This window comes from Cololabis saira, chromosome 21 (genome assembly GCF_033807715.1).
Source record: "Cololabis saira isolate AMF1-May2022 chromosome 21, fColSai1.1, whole genome shotgun sequence".
In the NCBI taxonomy this organism is placed as follows: Eukaryota; Metazoa; Chordata; class Actinopteri; order Beloniformes; family Belonidae; genus Cololabis; species Cololabis saira.
Window position 1 is genome coordinate 35752886 of NC_084607.1, and position 10372 is coordinate 35763257.

Sequence of the window (10372 nt, forward strand, 5' to 3'; positions counted from 1 at the left end):
TTCCATCCTCAGAAAACTCGCTAAGTACGAATTAGATTTTTATCTACGGCAGCAGATTCTTCACACGTGCTGGTTTTTCATACAGGAGACAGTACAAGCAGGCCTCCCTCCTCTCTAGCACAACTCCGAGTGCATCTCTGCTGCGCGGCAGCGTAGGACTTTCAGGAAGCTGTCGATCTTGTTGGAGTCCCGGCGGAGGCAGGACAGCAGAAAGTTAATGCTGCTCTCGCCCAGGTCTGTGGTTCCTGTGTAGGGCAGCGAGGAGATGGCCTGTGCAGACGGATCCATCTGCAGGTGGAGACACAAGGGAAAGAAAAGGTACTTGAGCTGGGGGTGTGGTCAGTACTGGAGTTGTAAAAAAACAATCAAGGGGGATGGTGGATTTGATCATATGGGGACAGATAATTTGTGCTGATTACAAATAATATAATATATTACAAATAATAGCAGTGACCAAAACACCTGCAGAAATACTGCAGGAATGACATAGCAGCAGTTAAATGCAGCCTTCTGTAAGCTTTAAATATCCACTGGGCTTACATCAAATACATCAAAACACAACAATAAAAACACTTTTCTGAACTTATCAATATGACTCTGTCCTTCACAGGATAAGTAAAATGGATCACTGCAAAAACTCAAAATCTTAACAAGAATATTTGTCTTATTTCTAGTTAAAATGTCTCATTTTAGTAAAAAAAATCTCATTACACTTAAAACAAGACTCATCACTGGAAAAAACAACAATTTTCACCTGTTTCAAGTAGATTTTCACTTGAAATAAGTAGAAAAATCTGCCAGTGGAACAAGATTTTTTGCTTGTAATGAGAAGATAAATCTTCCCACTGGCAGATTTTTCTACTTATTTTAAGTGAAAATTTACTTGAAACAGGTGAAAATTGTCAAATAAGTTATTTTTCTGGTGTTATTTTTCTGGTGATGACTCTAAATGTTGAAATAGCAGTAAAACCACATTCATTGATGAAATGACATAAGGGATGGAAAGGAGGGATGGCAGTTTTACAGGGGGGATGATTTGGACCGTTTTTATTTCAGGGGGGGATGCCATCCCCCCTCATCCCCCCTCATCCCCCTCAACTCGAGTACAGGGTGTGGCAGAAAAAGAACAGGTGGTTTTCTATCTACCCACCCTTGCAGACAGTATATCCAGACCGTCTCCCAGGTGTCTGAAGTGCTCCTGCAGCTCCTGCAGCTTGCTGGAGATGCTGCTCTGGGCCGGGTCCGGCAGAGCGGTCACTGAGTTGGACAGGGCCACCAGCGGCTGGACCCACGCTTGGAGCAGAGAACGAGCCAGCGACATCAGTGCAGACTCCTTCAGGGGAAGGAAGAGGACAAATGCAATATAGAGAGAGTGCGCATGACGTCACAGATGCGACTTCACAGTTTCAACTTTGAAGTTGTTCACCATCAAGTCGGTTACGCCCACTGAGTGTCAGAAAGACTGAGTGTCAGAAAGACTGAGTGTCAGAAAGACTGAGTGGCAGAAAGACTGAGTGTCAGCGTAAACTTTCAGTCTGAGCAACTGGAAAACATCTAAAATGGAAAAGAGCTGTTGTGCAATCGACTGTACTCATAGATTTAATAAGAAATCAGAGTTATTGTTTTACAGACTGCTGAAAAATAAGCTTAAGAGAGACAAATGGATCACTGCAATTCACAGAAACAACTGGATTCCAGGCACCGAAACGTGGATTTGTGGTTCCCATTTTGTATCAGGTAATGTTGGATTTTTGGGTAGCTAACGTTAAACGGTCAAATCATAAAGTTCGGTGTCCTCATCACTTTAATTTCTACAACAAATCCTGTCTTGAAGTCGGACCAAGCGTCAAGACTTTTGTATCTTCAAGCTTTGCTTCGTGTATTTCCCCGGCGTAGAAATTAAGTACATATAAATATCAGGAAACTGGATTGGTGGCCAAACATTAATGTCCATGGACCACTGGTTCTTGTTAACTGTACCAAATATTAATGTTCATGGACCACTGGTTCTTGGGGTAACTGTACCAAATATTAATGTCCACGGACCACTGGTTCTTGGGGTAACTGTACCAAATATGAATGTCCATGGACCACTGGTTCTTGGGGTAACTGTACCAAATATGAATGTCCATGGACCACTGGTTCTTGGTAACTGTACCAAATATTAATGTCCATGGACCACTGGTTCTTGGTAACTGTACCAAATATTAATGTCCATGGACCATTGGTTCTTGGTAACTGTACCAAATATTAATATCCATGGACCACTGGTTCTTGGTAACTGTACCAAATATTAATGTCCATGGACCACTGGTTCTTGGTAACTGTACCAAATATTAATGTCCATGGACCACTGGTTCTTGGTAACTGTACCAAATATTAATGTCCATGCACCACTGGTTCTTGGGGTAACTGTACCAAATATTAATGTCCATGGACCACTGGTTCTTGGTAACTGTACCAAATATTAATGTCCATGGACCACTGGTTCTTGGTAACTGTACCGGTCACTGTCAAGTCCAACTGCCTTTAATTTAAGCCGATAATCGTCTGTTATCCCGTCTTCTCCACTAGTTGCAGCTGTTTTTGCCACTAAGGGGGCTGGTCCAGTGGGGAAGTGACGTCAATGCAAACCCTCTATAGAACAGATCTTTGGATCCCAGTTATTCATAAAATAATAAATAGAAATGTAAAATTACAAATAAAAAAAAAATGTTAACGTTAAAAAGTATTTACAGACAGTATGGACCCACGATACTCATGTTTTTCTAATCATCTTCATTTCATTCCTTAATTTTCATTGGGTTTTTTTTTTCCATTTCAGACCTTTATCACGCTGATACGATACTTTTTTGGAAGTTACGGGCCCTGTAGGGCACCAGGCAGCCCACTGGTTGAGCAGGTAGCTGGTTTTTATTTTGTCTGCAAACGATCAAAGAAAAACACAAAAAGAGAAAGTAAGGAGTGCTGTTTGCTCTGGTGATAAAGACCAAAGGATCATCCAGAGTCTTAGTAGGTCTAAGCTCTGAATCGGAGCTCTGTGATGTCTGGAGTAGCACGGGGACCCAAGGCTCATTTACAATCCTGCAATGGTGCCATGAAAGCAGAAAAGTAACCTTGTTTAACCCTTGTGCTGTGTTTGGGTCAAGGGAGGAAGAAGGGAGGAAAGAAGGAAGGAAGAAAAGAAGGAAGGACGGAAGGAAGGAAGGAAAGAAGGAAGGAAGGGAGAAAAGAAGGAAGGAAGGAAGGAAGGAAGGAAGGAAGGAAGGAAGGAAGGAAGGAAGGAAGGAAGGAAGGAAGGAAGGAAGGAAGGAAGGAAGGAAGGAAGGAAGGAAGGAAGGAAGGGAAAAAAGAAGGAAGGAAAGAAGGAAGGGAGGGAGGGAGGGAGGGAGGGAGGGAGGGAGGGAGGGAGGAAAGAAGGAAGGAAGGAAGGAAGGAAGGAAGGAAAGAAGGAAGGAAGGGGAAAAAAAGGAAGGAAGGGAGAAAAGAAGGAAGGAAGGAAGGAAGGGAGGAAAGAAGGAAGGAAGGGAGAAAAGAAGGAAGGAAGGAAGGAAGGAAGGAAAGGAAGAAAGAAAGAAGGAAAGAAGGGAAAAAAGAATAAAGGAAGGAAAGGAGAAAACAAGGAAAGAATGTACAAGGGGAGAAAAGAAGGAAGGAAGGGAGGAAACAAGGGAGAAAAGAAGGTGTGTTAGGATTTCATGAAATTGTTAAAGCTTAATTTAACAGCGGTGGGCTCTCTCTTCAGATTCAAAGTAACCTCGTATTGCTGAAGACACGGAGCCGACCCCTCTGGTGATTCGGGTATAGATCAGATTAGAGGTTAAATACAATACACATAGCATTGTTGGAGAGGAGACAGTGGGGAACAGCAGACGCTTAGCTTTGGGGGGGTCTCACCTGTGAGCTAGGCTTGACCCCCAGGGAAAGGAAATGTAGGGTTGGAAGTTACACGTTAAGGTGTCTTCCCCTTAGCTAGCTCTACCAATGGCATTCAGGTGTAAAGAACACCCCCCTTTCTAGTATAAAAATTAAGTGGATCGATGACCAGGTGTGCATTTCTCTCCTACCGACCATGGTCTGAGACAAATGTACCTCCGGCCGGAAAACCTTGTACTTGACATATTAAAAGTTTGTATTAACCTGTGATTCTATTCCACTAGTTTTTCTTTTGGTTCACCAGACAAACGAACACAAATCTTTCAGAAGGAAAGAAGGAAGGAAGGGAAAAAAAGAAGGAAGGAAGGAAAGAAGGTCATTTTGACCCAAAGACAGTACAAGGGTTAAGAACAACATCTACCACCTGCAGGAACACATATGCTCCATGCATTAAAAAAAAGAAAAGAGAGACGTAAAAGAGGTAAAAGCTTTTCCGTCCCAACTTTTAATTCGTTTACCAACCCAAAGTCCAAAAATGGATGCATATTAAGAAATGGAATGAAACTGACCAGAAAAAGACAAACAATTTTCCATTTGGACCATTTATGCAGAAATAAATTTCCAAACTAATAAAAATTATAATTTTCTTCCACGTTGTCAGGCCTTTCTGCTTTAGCGTTGTGATTTTAGCTGAGTCCAGTCTCAGAAACCAAAGTGTAGTGGAACTCACAGAGATTTGCAGCGTCTGCTCTTTGTCCATGGGCGTCTGCAGCGGGGAGGTGTGGCACATGGCAGCGCGGGGCATCGTTAGCCGGCCCAGCAGGGGCAAATGAGAGTCCTGGGCAGAAAGACCACCATGAAGGGAGAAAACGGCTGATAAGATACTTTAAGACAAATGAAACCCAGTGGTCACCGATTCATAAAGGCGGACAAATACTCCCCACACTGCAAAAACTCAAAATCTTAACAAGAATATTTATCTTATTTCTAGTTAAAATGTCTCATTTTAGTCAAGAAAATCTCATTACACTTAAAACAAGACTCATCACTGGGAAAAGAACTTGTTATTTGACAATTTTCACCTGTTTCAAGTAGATTTTCACTTGAAATAAGTAGAAAAATCTGCCAGTGGAGCAAGATTTCTTTGCTTGCAATGAGAAGATAAATTTAAAGGAGCTTGAGGCAGGATTGAGGCAGGATTTATGAAAAAGATTCGTAAACGTTTCAAGTTTTCTACTAATAAGGTCAGATGAAGCGTTCCAAACCCAAAAGAATGAGCCCTCTAGTGTATCTGTCCGTTGCCTTGAACAGGCTGTGTGCTGCAAAATGTGCTGCAATTCGGGGGTCGAATTTCCCGCGCTGGGCTGCGGATGTAACGTCACATGACGCTGCATGCGCGTTCTCTCCGTTCTCCCGTGCTGGCTTCACTGTTGGCTGCAGTACCCCCGACGGCCGTCGTGGTGAAGGGTGGCGCTAGAGAGTCTCATTTCTTAAAAGGAGCCTCATGCTCCTTTAATGGTTTGTGCGTGGCAAAATGGCTCAACAGCGCCCCCTAGAAAACTTTGTGCCTCAAGCCCCACAATACGGTTTGACGTACATGCAAAATCGCTACACACCTGTATCATGTCGCAACTTAAAGAAAAGTCTCTTGGCTCCATGGCCGAAACCAAACAGAAAGTCGGCCATTTTGAATTAATCGTGTAATTTACGCGCAATTTATGCCATTTCTTCGGTTGCTTCTTCGCCCAAACCGTAACGTGCACCCAGGTGTGCTCTACATCAAAATGTGCGTCTCCATCCTGCGACGATGGGCATTACATTTCTCAGTCAAAAGCGTTACCGTGGTGACGATAGACGCCAAAAAACGCCCCCCGCCCCCGTTCATCTGATTGGTTCTGCCATAACTTTTGAATGGTTTGACATAAAGTCTCGTGGGTAGTGTCAATGGACTCGGTTTTGAGTCCTTGAACATAATTGGTGCAAATTAGCCCCGCCCCTCCTTCTGATTGGTGGATATTTGATAGTTCCTACTTTCTGCCGTAACTTTTGAATGGTTTGATATAGAGAATCGTGGGTGGTTTCATCCGCTAAATGTCCAGGCCTGAAGAATCTACATGCAAGTCATACAAGCTTCCACTGCAGCCTGAACGTGCACAAGGGTGGAGGGTGGAGGGCCCGTTCATCGCTGCTTGCAGCTTTAATTATTATTATTATTATTACTGAGGGACAGAAGGCACTAAAGCTTCACCAAATCTTCATCTGCGCTCTCAAGCTGAAAGTCTTTACCCTTGAAATAGGCATGTAAAGCCCCTCATTGTCCGGCCCTTCGGGTCTAAACAGATGGCTGTCCTGAACACACACACGCACATGCACGCACGCACGCACGCACGCACGCACGCACGCACGCACGCACGCACGCACGCACGCACGCACGCACGCACGCACGCACGCACGCACGCACGCACGCACGCACGCACGCACGCACGCACGCACGCACGCACGCACGCACGCACGCACGCACGCACGCACGCACGCACGCACGCACACACACACACACACACACACACACACACACACACACACACACACACACACACACACACTCACCATCTCCTGGGTGAGCATGGTGCTGAGCAGGTGCAGCCGGTCGGAGCGCTGCGAGGCCCGGTCCAGCAGGTCGTTGATGTGGATGGCTGTGGACATCACCAGCATGTACGCCACTGGTCCAAGAAACAAGCACACACGTCACCGTCTCCAACTCTACATTAGTTCACACTCACTCATTGTGTTTCTTACTAATTAAATTAAATTAAATACTTTTTGAAAACCACGTGAAGTTATGGATAAGCCCTGAATGCAGGCATTGTGACGTAGAATTGTCAAATTGGTTTAATTCACCGCACGAATTGTTACAGATTACTTTAGTAATACTGTATTTGACCCGGTCTTTGTACGTTTTGACCGTATAGAAACGTAATTCTTACCATTGTAAGAATGAGATGTACCTGCTGGATCTACTGCCCTTACTTTTTAACAACTTGTGCTTTTTATTATTTTACCTATTTTACCTATTTTACCTTTTCTTATCATTTTATTTCATTTTATTTGTTATTTACTGTTTAATTGTGTCTTGCCGCTTTTAATGTTGATATAAAGCACTTTGAATTACCTTGTGTTGAATTGTGCTGTACAAATAAACTTGCCTCGCCTTGCCTTGCCTTACATATCTATATCTAACATATGTTCTTTAAATGTTGCTATTTCTTTTTCAGTGGTTGATAAACTGGTCAGTTTATTAGTTTCTTGCTTTAAAGCCAAGTAGAAGTACAACACCATAATGGTAGGTGATAGCTGAAACCTGAACAATAATGGACTTGGTAAAACTCAACAAAGGGAAGAAAACATTTCGTTTTTTCTTTACCTTTTCCAGGCTTAAAGTATTTAGAAACTCACATTTCTGAAGCAGAGACAGATCAGTTCTTTCCAAATATTATCAACTTTGGATCAGTAAGGCCAGTACTAGAGTTGAGGGGGGGATGAGGGGGGATGAGGGGGGACGGCATCCCCCCTGAAATAAAAAGGGTCCAAATCATCCCCCCCTGAAATAAAAACGGTCCAAATCATCCCCCCCTGAAATAAAAACGGTCCAAATCATCCCCCCTGTAAAACTGCCATCCCTCCTTTCCATCCCCTATGTCATTTCATCAATGAATGTGGTTTTACTGCTATTTCAACATTTAGAGTCATCACCAGAAAAATAACACCAGAAAAATAACTTATTTGACAATTTTCACCTGTTTCAAGTAAATTTTCACTAGAAATGAGTAGAAAAATCTGCCAGTGGAACAAGATTTATCTTCTTATTACAAGCAAAAAAAATTTGTTCCACTGGCAGATTTTTCTACTTATTTCTAGTGAAAATCTACTTGAAACAGGTGAAAATTGTTGTTTTTTCCAGTGATGAGTCTTGTTTTAAGTGTAATGAGATTTTTTTACTAAAATGAGACATTTTAACTAGAAATAAGACAAATATTCTTGTTAAGATTTTGAGTTTTTGCAGTGATCCATTTTACTTATCCTGTGAAGGACAGAGTCATATTGATAAGTTCGGAAAAGTGTTTTTTATTGTTGTGTTTTGATGTATTTGATGTAAGCCCAGTGGATATTTAAAGCTTACAGAAGGCTGCATTTAACTGCTGCTATGTCATTCCTGCAGTATTTCTGCAGCTGTTTTGGTCAGTGCTATTATTTGTAATATATTATATTATTTGTAATCAGCACAAATTATCTGTCCCCATATGATAAAATCCACCATCCCCCCTGATTTTTTTTTACAACTCGAGTGAGTACGGCAGAAAACAAACCGGTCGGTCACGTTGGTCTCACCTGTGGTGAAGGTGAGAATCTTGCTTCCGCTGGTTCTTCTGTGGTCCATCTCTCCTCCTGCGTTTAGACAGTCTTATCTTGTTTCTGTTGGTGCTTTCTTGTTTTCCAGCTCCATTATGCTGGTGTTTTATAGCTGCTGAGCTCCCCCAGTTTGGTTATGCAGCAGCAGGACGACTGATTGCTGATTACCAAAAACTTGCTGAGACCGGTTTGTAATGAGAAACATGGCGGAGGAGATTTGAATGGATGCAACAGGATGCAGCGATTGTACATGTGCATTTATTTGTGTGGGAAAAGCTCCTTCCCAGTTTTAATTGAATGCATTTATAAAAACATGACGTGCTCCCCCCCAAGTTTAAGCCATGGAGCTGAAATAACGGCCTTAATTCATTTTAAATGATCTAACAGGAAAATTGCACGTCTTTCCTTCACCTGGCCTTCTCAGTGCCTGTATGATCTAACCTGCAAGGTGTTATATAAGCATGGAAAAAAACAGATTTCCCCACAAGCCTGTTCACAGGACAGTGGAAAGAAAACCACATGAACCATTAGTTGGTTTTCCACATTAATTAGTCACAAAATGTGATCTGATACGACAATCAGATCAATGTCAAAATAACAGACATACACATTGGCCACGGTTACATGATGTTTTTTAATTCGGAATTAATTATTCCGAATTAAATCATTCAGAATTAAATTATTTTCCTTCGAGAGGGAAGAAAAACCGAAGAACGACGTGGTTACAAGTCATAGAACAATTGTGATGGTTTTCAGACATGGACGACATAAACCTTCATTATTTTCTGAACTGGAGGAGAAGAATTCGAGAAATTCATGAGGTATGAGCGGTGCGTTACCGCGAGCAACTAAAGAGGATGCTGAGGGATGGAGATGTACTTAGGTATCACGGGAATTAGGATGAAGTTGGCTGTTTAATGGCGGCCTGGCCGTTGTCAAAAAGGAACCGCTATTTTGAAGTGACTATCATCGATACAGGAGTGCGGGGAATGATTGCTGTTGGTTTGGTTCCTCAGTTCTACAAACTAGACCATCAGCCAGGCTGGCTTCCACATTCTGTGGCTTTTCATGCCGATGATGGCAAGCTCTACAATGGCAACACTGTAGGCCAGCAGTTTGGTACAAAATGCTGCACAGGTGACAGAATCGGTTGTGGAATATCCCTGGACTCTGACGATGGACAGTGTTTTTTACCAAGAATGGTAATGAAGTTGGCAGTGTGGACATCCCAGCATCTCCCGAGGCTCTGTACCCTGCAGTAGGCATGCACTCGTTGGGTGAAGAAGAGCTTCTGGACCTGAATGCTGATTGGGGCATGGAGGAGGACATCGGAGAGATGATAGTTGACAATCATGAAGAGGACTGGGCTCGTCTGCATGGCGTCAAAGTGACTGGCACTCTGCTGAAGTATGTGGGGAAAGAAGAGCATGGTGGACGTGGGCTTGGCTCAGGCCCGTCGACCTCTCAGCATGCGCTTCCACTACTTTGAGCTGGAGATCACGGATGCTGGGGAGAAGTGTTATATCGCCCTGGGGCTGGCACGCAGGGACTACCCAAAAAAAAGGCATCCAGGTTGGAGCAGAGGATCCATAGCTTATCACGCAGATGATGGGAAGTTGTTCCACGGCTGTGGGGTTGGAGATCCGTTCGGGCCACGTTGCTTTGAAGGGGACATTATGGGCTGTGGGATCATGTTTCCACGTGACTTTAACCTGGATGGTGGAGATGACGTGGACGACTGGGACATCGATGTGATTCCTAAGCCCAGCGAGGTCCAGAATGACTTATATGCAAACAATGAAGAAGAGGAGGAGGAGGAGGAAAAAAGATTTAGATGGGAGGAAGGTCATGGTATTTTTCACACGAAATGGAAAGGTGGTGGGACGGAGGGAGGTGGCCTTACCAGTAACAGGTTTCTATCCCACTATTGGTATGATGAGCACTGGGGAGAAGGTCAGGGTGGATCTACACCCCCTCAGTGGCTGAGGAGTATCAGAGCTTTTCGGAAGTAATTGACCCCTGGTACATTTTGGAGATTGGACAGTTAAGTAAATTACACTTCCACATGGACAAGCTCCAAAATGGGAAC

At 43.4% G+C, this 10372-nt stretch overlaps 1 protein-coding gene and 1 pseudogene across 1 annotated transcript; one reads left to right on the top strand and one right to left on the bottom strand.

Moving 5' to 3' along the window:
* On the bottom strand, positions 1–8322 carry prl (prolactin). The gene is made up of 5 exons (XM_061712913.1): positions 8263–8322; positions 6484–6596; positions 4607–4714; positions 1151–1333; positions 1–288 (listed from the first exon to the last, which is right to left on the bottom strand). Exons 1-5 carry the CDS (start codon positions 8309–8311, stop codon positions 115–117), a joined length of 627 nt encoding a protein of 208 aa, XP_061568897.1. The 5' UTR covers positions 8312–8322; the 3' UTR covers positions 1–114.
* A 719-nt stretch (positions 8323–9041) lies between these two features.
* On the top strand, positions 9042–10372 carry LOC133422789 (SPRY domain-containing protein 3-like; annotated as a pseudogene).